This window comes from Cervus elaphus, chromosome X (genome assembly GCF_910594005.1).
Source record: "Cervus elaphus chromosome X, mCerEla1.1, whole genome shotgun sequence".
Taxonomy (NCBI): Eukaryota; Metazoa; Chordata; class Mammalia; order Artiodactyla; family Cervidae; genus Cervus; species Cervus elaphus.
The window spans coordinates 58,626,224-58,643,281 of record NC_057848.1 but is presented as its reverse complement, the minus strand read 5'-3'; the positions used below and the strand labels follow the sequence as shown (position 1 = coordinate 58,643,281).

Here is a 17,058-nt window from a genome sequence, read left to right as displayed (position 1 = left end):
GCTGAAGCTGAAACTCCAATACTTTGTCCACCCAGTGCAAAAACTGACTCATTGGAAAACACCCTGATGCTGGGAAAGATTGAAGGTGGGAGGAGAAGGGGATGACAGAGGATGAGATAGTTGGATGGCATCACCGACTCGATGGACACGAATTTGAGTAAGCTCCAGGATTTGATGATGGACAGGGAAGCCTGGCGTGCTGTAGTCCATGGGATCGCAAAGAGTCGGACACGACTGAGCAATTGAACTGAATGCATATAAATGAAATCTAGAACGATGGTAACAAAGAATTTATTTGCAGGACAGCAGTGGAGAAACAGACAGAGAACAGACTAATGGACACAGGGAAAGGGGAGGAGAGGCTGAAATGTATGGAGAGAGTAACATGGAAACTTAAAGTACCATATGTAAAATAGATATCCAATGGGAATTTGCTGTATGTTTCAGGGAAATCAAACAGGCTCTCTGTTTGAGACCCACAGCCTAGAGGGATGGGATGGGGAGGGAGATAGGAGGGAGGTTCAAGAAGTAGGGGACATATATATACCTATGGCTGATTCATTTTGAGGTTTGACAGAAAACAACAAAATTCTGTAAAGCAGTTATCTTTTAATTAAAACATAAATAAAAAGGAAAAAAATGCACTATGCTGTTAACCATCAGGGAAATGTAAACCAAAATGATAATGTGATATCACCTCACACTTGTTAGAATGGCCATTATGAAAAAGATGAGCTATAGCAAGTATTGACAGAAATGTGAAGAAATATGAACCTTCCCACACCACTGGTGGAAATGTAATTGGTGCAGTCACTATGGAAAACAATATGGATGTTCCTCAGAAATAAACAAAAAAATAGAGTTACCATACGATCCAGCAATTCCACTCCTGGGAACATATCAAAAAAGAAAAAGAAAAATGCTAGCTTGAAAAGATACATGCAAGCCCTTTCCCAAGTGTCTTGGAGGAGACAAACCCAGTTGGTAGAGGAATTTGTAAAATAATTATGTTTTTCAGTAAGATATGTATGTTGAAAAAGGTCCCACTTGCAGATGTTATTATTTGTGATGACTACAAGCACGATGGGTGAAGATGTGGCTCTGCGTGGGCATCACACCAGGTACCGAGTGGGACTCTGGGCTCAGTAATCTGGGCATTGATGAGAGGTGGTGGGTGACAGGGGGAGGGGTCTCCAGGCTGGAATTGAAGTTCTCCCCTTGTTAAGGTAAGAAAGGTGGTAGGTAATCTGACACCTTCCTACGTGAAGTGTTCCTTTTGCCTACTACATGAGGGCCACAATACATGTTCAGATACTGTGGGGGTGTTGGGCAGTTCCTGCTAGAGTGAGGCAAAGTTAGGGTGACCAGCACGGTTCTGCAGAACATCAGTGCAGAAGTCACAGGGAACAAAACTGGAACTAGTGAGCATGCTGTTCTCTCTGGGTAAGATGGTAATTGATGTGAATGGTGAGTCTCAGAAGCATGTACCCTCTCCCCACTGCAGCCACTGTAATAGCCCCCATACAGATCTTGTGATGTCACCAAACTGATGTTGCTCCTACTTGGAATGTTTCCCTTCAAGCTGGAGCAAAGAGGAGGCCCATATAATTGCTCTTAGGCACTAAAAAGGCATTCCAACAGGGGTCTTCACCTAGTCCCCAATTCAGCCCCCCTTCTGGTAAGCTTTCACTAGTGGTAAAGAACCCGTCTGCCAATGCAGGAGATGTAAGACACACGGGTTCCATCCCTGGGTCAGGAAGATCCCCTGGAAGAGGACATGGTAACCCACTCCAGTATTCTTGCTTCCACCTATAAAGTTGTTTGCTGCTCAGGATTGAATCTTGATTCCTTGGATGACTGAAAGTTGAAGTGTTTAGAGGAAAGAAAATCATTTTTACACAGATTTTACATAGTTTCTCTTTTTTCACTTAGTGTTTCAAATGTATTAGCCAAAACATAACTATGGATGGGATCTGGGTGTTATGGATTTAAATTATAAGTAAATTATAAACCTTTAATTATGTAGAGTTTTATAACAGAAAACATGGGTCAATGTATGCTTAAACCACTAATCATATTAATAATATATAATGAAATTTAAGTGAATTAAAACCTGTCTTCCTGCAGTTTATAGTCATTTAAAATTTTTTTTTTCTTTTCTTTGAAGCATATAAGCCATAGTAGGTTATAAGGAAAACTGAAGAGATCATTATACTTATTTCCATATTCATTCTAAATGGCTAACTGTATAATCGAATTTCTATTGAAGACAATTATAAGGAATAACTTTGTGCAGATTAATATTAAATTTCACATGGTTTAAAAATCTTACTATTTAACAAAGAGGAAAAAGAAGAGAAAAAGAAAATGCCTTTCTCTGACCATCCTCATTGGTTATTGACTCAGCTGAAAGGTAACCCTGGGAATTATCCAGAAGCAACAATACTCTGATTTCTTTTCCATTGTCATAAAACATTCGGTTGAAAACGCCTGACCTCAGGAACACAGCTTTGAAAGAATCACTCTGAAAACGACTCCCTGGTGAAGCAAACATCTTTACTACTTTTACAATCACAGATAATGCACTGTGTCCTCTCACACTTTTGGGCAGCTTTGCTCTGCAAATAAGGATTAACCTTGTCTTTTGAGCGTAATCTTAGTTTGCAAGTTAAAAGGCGGACACGCGCTCCTTGTTTATTTTCCTCTTTGTCATGCAGATCTCTGGTATCCTTGCAAGGGTAGTTTCTCACACTGATTTTTCACACTGACGTCAGTTTTATCTCCACTGTACAACTGAGCTACACATAGTTTCTCCTCTTCGATTCTTATAGATAACCTTTGTCCAAATGACTCAATACTAGGTAAACAACGAAAATTTGGAGACACTGAAACCCGAGATATCCGGGTTCTTAGAAAGATGCCTTCTCCAAAGAACTATGCTAAGCACTACAGGATGTGTAAGATCCTGTAAGTATAAGATGAAACAAGATTCCTGTCCTTCAGGGAAGCACAATATAGTAGCCAAAGCATGGGGTATGACAACAGGAGACCTAAACCAGTCTAAAATCTGCCACCTGTAATCCACGTGACTCTGCAGACGCCACGTCCTATACCTGAATTTCTTTATATGTCGAAGAGAAATATAAATGGAAGGGACACCATGAGGTTAAAACCTACCTAACAAGAATAAATAATAACAGTTGGGAAGCACGTGCCTGCAAACCAGAAAAGGATTTTTAAAATATCAGGGACTGAGGCTCCTGATCCAGCGAGGGGTCTGGCCAGGAGGACCAAAAGCCTCTTAACTCGAGTCCTGGGACAAGCCTAGTGACGACTTTCGGAGATAGGGGTCCTAACCAGGGGAACTTCCCGGTAGAAAAGGCCACCGGCGGTTGGAACGTGATGTAGTAGTAATCTGGACATAAGATACGCAGTAAGTCGGGGGGTCCGAGATTACGGCGCTGGGCGTCAGCCGGCAACAACGCTCGCAGGAGACAGCCTCCTTTACGGCACCGCTAGGACTCCGGTGAACCCGAGACTCGGTGATCTGAACTGTCTTTTTTTTTTTTTTTGCATCCGGGGCTGAACCCAGGATGGGGCGGACCTGCGAGACAGTTCCGGACTCGCGCGTCTGCGACTCCGCAGGTGGAGGGAGGGCGGTGATGGGCGTGGCTGTCACGTAGCCACCGGAAGCGCATTCTTCCTTTTCCGGCCGGCGCCCGGCCCACAGCACGAGACCCCAAAATGGCGAGCCGGGGCACGGTCTCAAGGCGCTAGAGGCATCGCGCCGGGAACTGAACTTCCAAGGCCCGTGCGCTCCCGGGGCCTGGCGCCTTCCCGACATCATCCCCGGGGGCGCGGGAATCCGGACCTGCCTTCTTCCCCGCGACGGCGTGAGGTGTGGTGACTTCATAGCCGAGCCCAGAAAGAGGGAAGTGGTGTCCACGGAAGCCAGAGCTGGGTGGAGGTAATCGAGAACCTGATTTTCCTTCTGGGTTTGGTCAGGAGACCCCCGAGAGATACCGAGAGATACCCTTAGAAATACCTCACGTGCCAGCTGCGTTGCGGTGAGCGAGGATGGGGGGAAGGGCGGAAGTTAGCCGGGGCGCAGCCTTTTCGTTTTCGCTGTGGCTTCTTTGCCGGGCGGCGGGTCGGTCTGAGAACCGGCGGGACCTGTTCTTGAGGAGGCCGGTACTCAAGGCCACCTACAGCCACATCTAACCTCCGGAAGCAAACTTTTGTACAGTGTGTGCAAATAAAACCCAGGGATGCTGCTGAAGTAGACTCGGAAGCTGCTGGTGTGTTGAGAGCTTTTGGTACTTTCGACCGAGAAGGTGTAGGTGGGGCATAGGGCAATAAGGCCTACCAGTGCACCCAGCGAAACTTGCCCGTTTCTGCTGGCTTATGAGCATATTACTGGTGAAAGTGAAAGTCGCTCAGTTGTGTCCAACTCTTTTCGAATACAGCCCATGGAATTCTTCAGGCCAGAATACTGGAGTGGGTAGCGTTTCCCTTCTCCAGCAGATCTTCCCGGCCTAGGAATCGAACTGGGGTCTCCTGCATTGCAGGCGGATTCTTTACTAACTGAGCTATCAGGGAAGCTCCGAGAAAGGGGTCATTTCAGCCTCCAAGACATTAGTTTCTGCTGACAGAGAAATGCAGGAAGTGTCCCTGTACCTCCTGAGCCTAGATAGGCAGCAGGAACCAACCATTTGTTTGAATACCTGTGGCTTCCTTGAAAGAGCTTTGTTGTTGTTTTTCTTGGGTAACCTCTGAGAAAATCAGACTCTCAAGGCCATCATCAGCCTTGCTTAAAAATCTCTATGACCCTGAGGAAATGTAAAGTCAAGACAAGGGTTACCTTTTCTAGGACCTTTCTTGTCTCTGAAGAACCTTAATCGTCACTATTTCTCCTTTTTTTTTTTAAACAGTGTGACGTTTGGATATCTTGTAAACAAAGCCAGCTGTCAGTTTTTCTAGTAAAGTGAGCAGAAATTTTCATACATAGGTAGAAAGGGGCACAGTGACCATTATAAGTGTTCCCAGGAGGTGCCAAAGAAGCAATGTTGATGCCATCTGATAGCTTAGTGGGGGGAAACTTGCTGAAAGGAATAAGGTTACTTTTTCTCTAATTCTTTTCTGATCTGGGTGTCTCAGTTTCCCTTCCAGTATTAATATGATGGAAAACAGAATATAGATGTTCCATAAAGCAAAGGAATCAGTCTGCATAAGAAGATGAAGGGACAGAGAAGTTGTCCCTCATCTCATGGAAGATAAGAAACTGGAATGATCTATTAAAATGTAGAGAAAGTAAAATACCCCTGTTTGTAAAGGTGGGACAGGAAGTACACGGATTAAGTATTGGATAACATCAAAGCTTCTTTTAGCAAATGCATGCAAGTTTTTTCATCCATCAACCTTAAAGAAAAAGTGATGAACTAACATTTGTCTTTCCAGAGCTGTAAATTTGTTTCAAAGTTGGGTAACAAAGGAAAGGGTGAAGACATGTCCTGAGTCTTGAGTCTTCAGAAGTGGCAGTTAATTTTAAAGAGGAGGCAGAACAGTTGCTTTCTGTTCCTTCTTTTCTGATAACTTTCTGTTCCTCCTTCTCTGATAACTATAAATAGTAAATGTGTGTCATGTGGCTTTCTTCTTGATGTGTACTTTTTTTTTCCTCCCCTCTCTCAGTGCCCTTGGGGAGAAGATCCACTCATTGGTTTTGTACCAAGCCTGACAAGGCCTCAGTTATCAGGTGGCCCCAAGAGGATGTCACACGTAGGAGAAAAACAGTTCCTAGAGCAAATAATGATGAGCCATGTGAAGGCGAATGCATGCTTGTACCCACATGTGGAGGTTTTGCAGGGGACTAAGAGGTCTGTGAAAGAGAGTTCCAGTCAGAGTAAGAAATCCAGCCCACAGATGGGCAGTCTTAGTCCTGAGAGTGCTCGCCAGCACTTCCGGAGCTTCTGTTATCATGATGCACCTGGACCGTGTGAGGCTGTCAGCCAACTGCAGGAATTATGCTGTCAGTGGCTGAGGCCAGAGATCCACTCAAAAGAGCAAATCTTGGAATTGCTGGTGCTGGAGCAGTTCCTGGACGTTCTGCCCAGTCATATCCAGAACTGGGTGCAGAAGTATCATCCACAGAGCGTCAAAGAGGCTGTGGCCCTGGTAGACCGCTTTCAGAGAGAATCTGGTGGAATAAGCAATGAGGTGAGCAGAAAGATTCCTTACATGTACACTGTGAAAGAGGGTGAAAGTGGGGGGCAGTAATTGGAGAATGAGATGGATTAAGTCACTCTACTGTTGTTCCTTTAGAATAACTAAGTGCAGTCTGAAATCACAGACTTGCAGTGACAGCTTCCAGGTTTGGGAGTTCCGGAGAGTCTTTTCCTGGCCCTAGAAAAAAAATGCATTTTGCCCTCTTTAGGGCCAGGGTGAATTGAAGGTGGTGGGCCTGGCCTAGCATGGCCAAGGAGACAGGACTTAGCAGCCAAGAAATAAAAGGCAAGATAATGCTAGGAAGGGAGGAAAAAAACTTTGAATGCAGGGTTCTAAAGGTCAAAGGCAGGAGAGGGTAGCAGCCAAAGTATAGATCAAACCTTTCTGGGGAGACTGCAAAGAAAGAGAAGAAATGGAAAGAGAAAAGGGAAACAAGGGTCGGAAAGAAGAAAAAAGCTAACAGAGAAATGGAGAAAATCTGAATGCTGAGGGGTGGTGCTCTCTGGGCTGGGAACACACATCTAAGGGCCAGGAGAAAAGAGCCTCCATGGCCTTCCTTCATGCTTTGCCTTGGCCTTGCTGGTGAGTGGGTAACCAGGTCTGCCCTGGGGAGGTGGCAGCATACTTTGTCTCCTTGAGAGCCCACCTTGAGGAGCACAAGTGTCTTATACACCTGAAGTGTATGGAGGAAAGTTGAATCCAGCTCTTCCCCCATTTTTTTCCTCTGCTGCATCCCCTTTCTCCATGAAATTGTTCACTTGACGTGGGAGGATTGGAAAATCTAACTGACAGAAAACCCTTTTTAATTCATTTTCCTATTCTTTAGAGAAAACTAGAAAATAAAAGCCCCCTAAATCAAGGATCCAGGTCTAGAAAGCAAGAGAGTGGAGGCAGTGAGAGAACAGGCAGCCTGCCCCTACCCTGCTCTTGGCGTGAGCCGTGGCTGTCCGAGGAGGTGTAGAGGCCAGCAACAATCATAGCTTCTCTCATTTTAATCTGATTTTCCCCGATCATGTGTACAGTTCCTTGTGAGAAAATCATGGCACAATATCTCTTCATTTTTAAAAATTACTTCCTTACACACTCCCCAAACCTGGACTCTACTCTTGTTTGTTCTTCCATCACCACCCCAAAACCAAAAGTTCTTTGCTAATGAGGATGGGGATTATTTCTAGGTCACAGCCCATGAACTGGGAAAGGACACAGAGCTCTTGGAAGAAACAGCAGTGGCCCCAGGCTTTAAGTGGAAGCCAGCAGAGCCCCAACCAACGGGTTTGTTTCAGAAAGAATGTTGGAATATATACCAGATACTGCAAGATCCGGGCTGGAATACTCACAAAGAAACCCAGCCTGTGTATGAAAGAGGTAAGGAGTTTCATCGTAATTATCTTCTCTTGGGAGCTGTGATAGTAATTGGTTCAGGTAGCATGTCATGGGAATTTTCCAGGTGCCCAGTCATGCTTTCAGTTAGGATATCTTTCTAGTGGGAGTACAGTAGGTCAGTGGTGGGTGAAGGTGAAGGTCCTTCTGGGGTACAGAAGCATCCAAACCACAGAACGCTGGTATTCATAATGTGGACCTTTCTCTATAGAAATATGAGAAGAGAGAAGAAGGTAGAGCAGGGACAAGCGGGGTCATCTCACCGTTAGAAGTTAGAGGAGAAATTGGGATCAGAAATGGGCTGTCAATGGCAGAATGGGAAGAGAATTATACACCAGGAAAAAAGTAATGAAATCTCCCATGTTTCCCACCATACACTGGAGGACCCGAGGTTTTAATTTTCAAACACCCCTAATGCTTGCCCAGCTCAGTCAACAGTTTCTTTAATGACAGGAAAAACAATGGATTTCCTTTTATTTAATGGAAGCAGTGAAAGTGAAGTCGCTCAGTCATGTCCGACTGTTTGCGACCCCATGGACCCAGCAGGCTCCTCCGTCCATGGGATTCTCCAGGCAAGAATACTGGAGTGGGTTGCCATTTCCTTCTCCAGGGGATCTTCCCAACCCAGGGATCGAACCCAGGTCTCCCACATTGCAGGCAAACGCTTTAACCTCTGAGCCAGCAGGGAAGCCCTATTTAATTTAATGAAAACTGGAAACCAATTCTATGGAGTGGTGGCTTTTTGGTTCTAATTTACAAGGAGAAGGCCACTTTTGGTGTACATGTGCGAGTGTGCGCTCATGCGTGCGCACACACACATGTGAAGGTGAGCTGTCTTTACTGAAGGAGTCCTAAACTGTAGAAGTTGTTTTGGGGTATTCATAAACAGAAAATATATATTTTTTTTCTGGCTCTTTCTCTCCCACAGCTGTGCCTGCTGAAGAGAGTCTAACCTTTTGTGAGCAGAAAAGCACCCCAAGCTGGAAGACGGCATCTGAGCTCACCTTGCCTGAGTCTCAGGTGAGCTGTACTTTACAAGCTTTTTCAGGCAGCCTGAATGTGGCCTTGTCTGCTTTTCTCTGCTGCCCATGATCCTACCTTGCACAGCAGGTGCTCTGAGGCACATTAGCCCCAGATGTTCCTTAGGCAGCTAGGATTGGCGCTGTGGGATTGGGGCACCTCCCAAGCTGTGTACTGATCTCTTTGGCACCTTTTCTGTCATCTCACTTTTTTTCCCTTGAATCTTCTCTTAACTTTTTTGGTAACTGGCCTCCCATGTAATTCAGAGATGAGTGATAGGACGGCTTCTGTTGTAGCGAGTACTGAACTATAACTTACTCTCTTCTTTAGACGCAGTTGACATTTGAAGATGTGGCCTTGTCTTTTTCCAAGGAAGAATGGCAAATAATGGACCCTAATCAGAAGACCCTCTACATTGATGTAATGCAGGAAATCTATAAGACTGTCACCTCTCTAGGTAAAGAGTCTTCTTTTCCTTTGTATAGCAATTGAGCAATCTGTTACATCCTCAGTTCATGGAAAATGCACCCCTGTGAGAGTGTCCCAGTGTCCCAGCAGTGGGTTGGTTCTCAGCTTGATGGTGTGAGGGAAAGGGAAGGCAGATGCAGATCACCTGGAGAGCTTTTTACAAATACACATCTTTCTCCTAAGTAGACTGCTTGATCTATCATACTCTTGCCCTACCCTGCAAGCCCACTCTTTCCAGATCTTTTCCATGTCAGTAGAAAGCACACGTTACCCAGTTGTTCAGGCCCCAAACCTCTCAGTTATCCTTTTTTCCAGGCCTTTTGTTATACCCTACCCATCCCCCCCGCCCCCAGCCAATCAGTCAGCAAGTACTCTTAGCTCTGTCTTCAAAATAGGTCCTGAATACAACCATGTCTCAACCTCTTCTGCTCTTACATCCTGGTCTCAGCTGCCTCATCTCTAACTAGGTCTGCTGGAATACCACAGGACTCCTAGTCCCACGACATTTCCATGTGTCCTTAAGTTTAGTTCCTAGTTTCCTCATTGCACATCCACCCACAGCCATAGTAGAATATAAAGAAGATAACTGAGTTTAAGATTCCACCCATTTAAATGTTTGGAGTAAATAAAAGTATAAAGAGTTATTCGCTTTTTCTGAAACTAGTCTGGAATTTAGATGGCAGTCCATGACCTCCAAGTTTTATTCTCAGAGCATTATCATTGCACCCTAAACTTAAAGTGATATGTTTAGCACAAGGGCAAGAACCATAGACCCAACGTCCCTAAGAGTTCAAGGACATTCTTGGAGAGTCTCTTTGAGGTAAATGTACATATAGGAAGAGGAGAAAATTCCTTAATAGGAGCCTTTATAAGGGCTTAACATTTTTAAGATTTTGTTCCTATATATTTTTAAAAATTAACCTCTTTATTGAGTTATTTGTAGATTCACATGCATATTTAAAATGTAATACAAAGAACCCATATACACTTTACCCATTTTCCCTCAATGATAACTTTTGCAAAAGTATATAATGTCACAACCAGGATAATAAAATGGGTACAGTCCACTGACTTTATTCATATTTCCATTTTTCCTTGTATTCATTTGTGAGTGTGTATGTATTTAGTTCTATAAGGTTTTATCACATGTGGAGGTTTGTATATTCACCACACCAATCAAGATACATTACCACAAGGATCCTTCCTGTTGCCCTTTTATCAATATAACAACACACACTTCCCTCCCACACCCTACCTCATCACCAACCTATGCCAACCACTGATCTGCTTACAGTTTTTAAATTTTTCCATTTCAGAAATATATGATTAGAGTCACGTAGCTTTGGGAGATTAACTTTTCTCCTTCACAGTAATTCCCTGGAAATTCATCTAAGTTATTGTGTGTATCAGTAGTTCATTCATTTTTACTGCTGAGAAGTGTTCCATAATATTGATAAACCACAATTTGTTTAACCATTCATCCATTGAAAGATATTTTTGCTGTCTTCAGTCTTGGGCTATTGCAAATAAAGCTGCCATGAATCCTGTACAGAATTTTGTGTAGAGACAGTAAATTTTCATTCCTCTGGGATAGAGAGTGAAAGAGTGAAATTGCTGTTTCATATGGTAATTAGATGTTTAATGCTAAACTGTTTTTCAGAGTGACTGCATCATTTTACCTTCCTAGCCAGCAATGGATGTGATCCAGTTTCTCTACATTCTTGCCATTGTTTAATATTATTACCATTAAAATTTTTTTTTGGCCTTCTGTTAAGTGTGTAATGTTATCTCATTGTGGCTTGGACTAGCATTTCGCTAATAGCTAATGATATTGTAGTTTTTCATGTGCTTATTTGCCATCTTTATATTATCTTCAGTGAAACGGCCTTTGCCATGGTTTTCATTAGGTTGTTTTTTAACTGTTGAATTTTGAGAGTTCTTTTATAGATTGTAGTGCTTTCTTGGATATATGGTTTGCAAGTAGTTTCCCCAAGTCTGTATATTTTTCTTTTTATCCTCTTCCCATGGGTTTCCACAAAGTTTTTTATTTTGATGCCCAATTTTTCATTTGTTTTTTTACCGATGTTATTTTTGGTATCAGGGCTAGCCATAGATTCCTAAAATTTTCTATGTTTTTCCTAAAAGTTTTTTAAATTTGCATTTAAGTCCGTGATTCATACTGAGTCGATTCTATATAAGATACGAAATTTAGGTTGAAGCTCATTTGTTTTTTTGCCTGTGTAGGTCCAGTTGCTTCAGCCTTGTTTATTGAAAAAGCTGGCCTTCCTCCATTGAATTGCTTTTGCACTTTTGTCAAAATCAGTTGGGCATACTTGTATATCTGTTTTGTTCCATCGAGTTATGTGTCTGTCCCTCTGCCAATATCACACTGTCTTGATTACTGTAGCTATACAATATAGAAAGCCTAAATCAGAGTCTTTTTTCCTACTTTATTCTTTTGTCAAGATAAATTTTATTTTAAGCTATGCTAGGGCCTCTCCCTTTCCATGTAAATTTTAGAATAAGCTTACCTATAAGAAACTTTTTTGGAATTTTGCTAGAAATTACATTAAACTATATGTTAATTTGAGGAGGATTGATACCTTTACTGTGTTGATTTTTCCAAACAATGAACACAGTATGTTTGTTCAAGTTTTCTTTGATTTCTTTCATCATTTAAAAAATTTTATTTATTTATTTATTTTGGCTGCACTGGGTCTTTATTGTGGTGTGCAGGCTTCTCCAGTTACAGCTCGAGGGCTCTAGTTGCAGCTACTAGCTTCATTGCCCAGGGGCATGTGGGATTTTAGTTCCCCAACCAGGGATCAAACCTGAGTTCCCTGCATTGGAAGGTGGATTCTTAACCACTGGACCACCAGGGAAGTCCCATCACCAACTTTTTGATAGAGAAAAAAATTTATTTTATTTATGTTTTTGTTGGAGTATAGTTGTTCATCTACTTTTTATAATTTTCAGTGTGCGGATCCTCTGCATGTTTGCCAAGTATATGCAGAAGCATTTAATTTTCATTGGCACAACTGTAAATGGTATTATTTTAAATTTATGTTAAAACAAATGTTCACTGTTTTTGTATAGGTATGCCTCTAATTTTATGTTTTATTTTATCCTGTGACCCTACTGAACTTGCTTATTAGTTCTAAGAAGGTTTTTTTTTTGGTAAATTTCTTGGGATTATTATACATAGTCACATAATCTATAGTGCTTTTTATTTATTTATTTTTTTACCTTGTTGCAATAGCTCCAACTTCTGGTACAGTGTTGAATAGGAATCGTGAGAGCAAACATCCTTGCCTTCTTCCCAATTTTATCATGGAAACGTTACGTCTTTCACTATTACATGTGATGTTAGTGCAGGGTTTTTTTTTTTTTTCCATTTATTTTTATTAGTTGGAGGCTAATTACTTAACAATATTGTAGTGGTTTTTGTCATACATTGACTTGAATTAGCCATGGATTTACATGTATTCCCCATCCCGATCCCCCCTCCCACCTCCCTCTCTACCCGCTCCCTCTGGGTCTTCCCAGTGCACCAGGCCCGAGCACTTGTCTCATGCATCCAACCTGGGCTGGTGATCTGTTTCACCCTAGATAATATACATGTTTTGATGCTGTTCTCTTGAAACATCCCACCCTCACCTTCTCCCATAGAGTGCAAAATTCTGTTCTGTACATTTGTGTCTCTTTTTCTGTTTTGCGTATAGGGTTATCATTACCATCTTTCTAAATTCCATATATATGTGTTAGTATACTGTAATGGTCTTTATCTTTCTGGCTTACTTCACTCTGTATAATGGGCTCTAGTTTCATCCATCTCATTAGAACTGATTCAAATGAATTCTTTTTAATGGCTGAGTAGTATTCCATGGTGTATATGTACCACAGCTTCCTTATCCATTCGTCTGCTGATGGGCATCTAGGATGCTTCCATGTCCTGGCTATTATAAACAGTGCTGCGATGAACATCGGGATGTAGTGCAGGGTTTTTATTGATACTTTATCAAGTTGATATAATTCCTAACTTTCCTAGTGTTTTTATTTATTTTTGGCTGTGCTGGGTCTTCGTTGAAGCACTCGGGATCTTTAGTTGAAGCATGTGAACTCTTAGTTGTGGCATGCAAATTCTTAGTGTCATTTCAGAATCTAGTTCCCTGACCAGAAATTGAACCTGGGCCCCTTGTATTGGGAATGTGGAGTCTTAGCCACTGGTCCACCAGGGAAGTCCCTCTTGAGTTTTTTTTTTTATCATTAATGGATGTAGGGTTTGTCAAATACTTTTCTGTGTCAGTTAATGGGATTATGATCTTTCAAAGCTTGTTGATATATGGTGGATTATGTTGATTGATTTCAAATATCGAAATCCTATGTGATCATGGTATATAATGCTTACATATTGTTACATTCAGATTGCCAATATTTTGTTGAGGATTTTTGTGTTGAAGTTCATGGGAGATGTTAGTCTGTAGTTTTCTTTTTTAGTACTGTCTTTGTGTGATTTTGTTATCAGGGTAATTACTGGCCTTATGAAATGATTTGGGTAATATTACTTTTTCTTTTCTGGAAGAGATGATACAAAAGTAGTGTTAATTGTATAGATATTTTGTAGAATCCTCCAGTAACACTATATGAACCTGGAGATGTCTGTTTTGGCAGCTTTTTAATTATGAATTCAATTTTTAATTTTCAGAGTGCTATTCAGATTATCTATTTCACACTGGTTGAATTCTGGTAGTTTGTAGATTTTGAGAAATTCACCCATTTTCCCCTAACTTTTAAACTTTGTGAACATAAGTTGGTTATAGTATTCCCTTATTATCTCTTTAATTGCTGCAGAATGTGTAGTGATAGACCCAATTTCCTTCCTGATATGGATGGTTTGCATCTTCTTTCATTTTTGCCTAAGTTAATACAGGTTTATCAATTTCATTAATTTTTTGAGGGGCAAGTTTTTTGTTTAATTTCTGCTGTGATCTTTATTATTCCTTTCTTCAACTTTTATTTTCCTTTTTTTCTAGTTTTTTGAGGTAGAAACTTAGATTATTTATTTGAGAGCTTTCCTCTTTTCTGTTGTATGCCTTTAGGATTATATATTTTCCTCTGAGCATTCCTATAGCTGCATTCCACATATTTTGATATATTATAATTTCATTTTCATTTAATTATGTATTTTTACATTTCCCTTGAGACTTTCTCTTTGAATCATGGATTATTTAGAAGTATATTTCCATTTGTTTCCATATATTTTAGATTTTTCTATTGTCTTTCTGGTTTTGATTACCAATCTGATTCCATTTTTGTCAGATTGTCTTTGCTCACTCAAGTTGTGATTTTTTTTTTTGGTTGTAGGTGTGCTGTGTGACTTATTTTTTTGTATCCTGATCATTTTGTCTATTATGTTAGAGTCTGGGTCCTATTTAAATGTTTTAATGGGCAGTCACTCTGTTTTAGTTTAGCATGTAAGTTCTTTCCTACTTTGTAGAATATTTGTCTTGTGACAGCTTAATTTTCAGAGCTTTTATGGTATTATTTTGGTCTCCTTGATTTGTGTGGTACTGCTGGGATTCCCATGTGCTCCTGCTCATGTTGCCACCAAGAGTGAGGAATGAGGAAGATCTTTACTTAGGCTAGAGTGTCTCTCAGTGGGAATCTCTGACTCATAGGGATGAAGAAGCTTCCTGGGGCAGGCTGCTAGTGGCTGGTTAGCGAGGTCTGTCTTGCTAGTTCTGCATGACAAATCTGATGTCTCTGACTGGAGTTCTGATGTTGTCAGAAGGTTTCCCATTTCAGATTGGGGATGGAGTAAGCCTATTCAGGTAGCGTTCTGTTGCTCAGTTGAGATTTAGAAAACACTAGATCTGGGTTGCCTACATTTTTGGATGTGGGGATGTAAGATACCTACTGTGTTACTCTTCTAGTCCTGGGGTCCCAAACCATTTTGCCTTCCTCTTACCACTTTTTAGAATTCTCTGTTCATTGTATCTTGCATTCTTGAATGGATTTGTTGTTGTGCCCAGCAAGGAGGACCAGGGAGAAATGGGTCTGTGTCATTTTGTCCAGATTTGACCAAAAATCCCTTGTTCCTGTATTTTTTAAAAGCTGTCAGCATTGATTTTTCTTTCCATGTCTACAGTTTTCTTATTCTGGGGAAGAGATGGCTGATTCTTCTGTTTATTCCAACAGGGTTAAAGCTCAAAAATGACACTGGAAATGACCAACCTGTATCTCTCTCTACATCAGAAATACAACCATCAGGATGCAAAGTATTAAGAAAGGCCAGAATGAAAGTTGCTCAGACAACAGAGGGCAATGAAAATCACGGTGGTACATGCAGGGTACGGAAACGACATCGTGCTTTTCCAGGGAGGAAAAGAAAGAAACTTAAAACTTGTAAACAAGAGCTTCCAAAACCTGTGGATCTTCATGGGAAGGGCTATGCGGGAGAGAAACCTTTTAAATGTCAGGAATGTGGAAAAAGCTTTAGAGTTAGCTCTGACCTTATTAAACATCAGAGAATTCACACTGAAGAGAAGCCCTATAAATGTCAACAATGTGATAAGCGGTTTAGATGGAGTTCAGATCTTAATAAGCACTTATTGGCACACCAAGGAATTAAACCATATAGATGCTCATGGTGTGGAAAAAGCTTTAGTCATAACACAAATCTACACACACACCTAAGAATTCACACTGGAGAGAAGCCCTTTAAATGTTATGAATGTGGGAAAAGATTCATTCAGAACTCCCACCTTATTAAACACCAGAGAACCCATACAGGTGAGCAGCCTTATACTTGTAGCATATGCAGGAGAAATTTTAGCAGGCGGTCAAGCCTTCTTAGACACCAGAAACTCCATGGGAAAAGGGAATCATGTCCAGTGTCTCCAGTCTGAGGAAAGTCACCATTTAGAGCTAGATCCTGGATGTGATGAAAGAATGCATAATGTTGAGGTAGCCAATGATAGGAATCTGTCATCAACAATGTTTTTAGGAGGGGCATACGGGATGTTTCACAAAAAGGAATCTAAACTCTCTCTTTTATGCAGCATTGTATCTTCAGTGCCTACCACCAATACCTGGAAAACTCTTTATAAATAAAAGAATGGAATCATTCTTGTATATCTGAAGTTACCTGTTTGTATCTGTCTGGTTACTCAGCCTCCCCATCCTCCATGATCTAAATTCTTCAGGTATCAGGCACTCAGCAAATAATGATGGCGGGGAATCCTACTCCCATTCTTTCACAGGAAAGATGGATCATAAGAGTATTCAGTTTCTCTGAAGGGAGCTCAGAATGAATTACTAAGTTTGAGGCAGTATCCGTGGCTATCATCCTATCTACATGAATAACCTAAGCCCAGGGTTCAGGAAACTGTATCCTGAAACAGAGAAGTTTCAGTGTTTGCCCTGGGAGAAGTACCCCCATTCTAGTTGCCTCTCCCCTGAGCACCCACTACTGCAGTGTTTTCTGTCAAGGAATTCTAGCATTAAGCAAAGGCCTAGGGGCCTTGGAAGCACTTGATACCTTTCTTCCTGCTGAGCCTTCAACACTGAGGTATTTAGACTGAAATGATGAAGGGGGCAGCCTGGAATCTCATCCAAGTACTTGTCTCTGTAGAAGGCATAGGCCATGTGAGTGGCCTTCTTTTTTTTTAACTTTCATTATATGGACTGAAGACTTTCAAGTTGATGCCACCCTGCTCCAGGACCTAACAGGAGGCCAACTTGTATGCCTGTTGAGGCATTGCTTCATACGTGTGGATGCTTTGCAGGAAGATCTGGAGATTTTGCAAACTGATTTATTCAGAATGGTAAGGAGAACCCTGTGGCCTCATGGTCTTGTAGCCTTCGTGAACATTGGATGCTAGGAGGGGATGTCCAGTCAGAGCAGGGTGAGGCCTGTGACTTAAAAGTGATGGCTCACTGAAAGCCAGGTCAGACAGAAACTGGTTT

At 41.6% G+C, this 17,058-nt stretch overlaps 1 protein-coding gene across 3 annotated transcripts; it reads left to right on the top strand.

The window, feature by feature from the left end:
- The first annotated feature begins 3,700 nt into the window (after positions 1-3,700).
- Positions 3,701-16,232, top strand: ZNF75D (zinc finger protein 75D). 3 transcript variants are annotated; one of them, XM_043896711.1, is made up of 6 exons: positions 3,701-3,967; positions 5,689-6,213; positions 7,398-7,587; positions 8,531-8,622; positions 8,953-9,079; positions 15,289-16,232. In XM_043896711.1, exons 2-6 carry the CDS (start codon positions 5,767-5,769, stop codon positions 15,996-15,998), a joined length of 1,566 nt encoding a protein of 521 aa, XP_043752646.1. In that variant the 5' UTR covers positions 3,701-3,967; positions 5,689-5,766; the 3' UTR covers positions 15,999-16,232. The 3 variants fall into 3 exon arrangements, with proteins under 3 accessions (XP_043752646.1, XP_043752647.1, XP_043752648.1); XM_043896712.1 differs by having other exon boundaries at positions 3,725-4,067; XM_043896713.1 differs by lacking the exon at positions 5,689-6,213 and having other exon boundaries at positions 3,728-3,967.
- Positions 16,233-17,058: the final 826 nt, after the last annotated feature.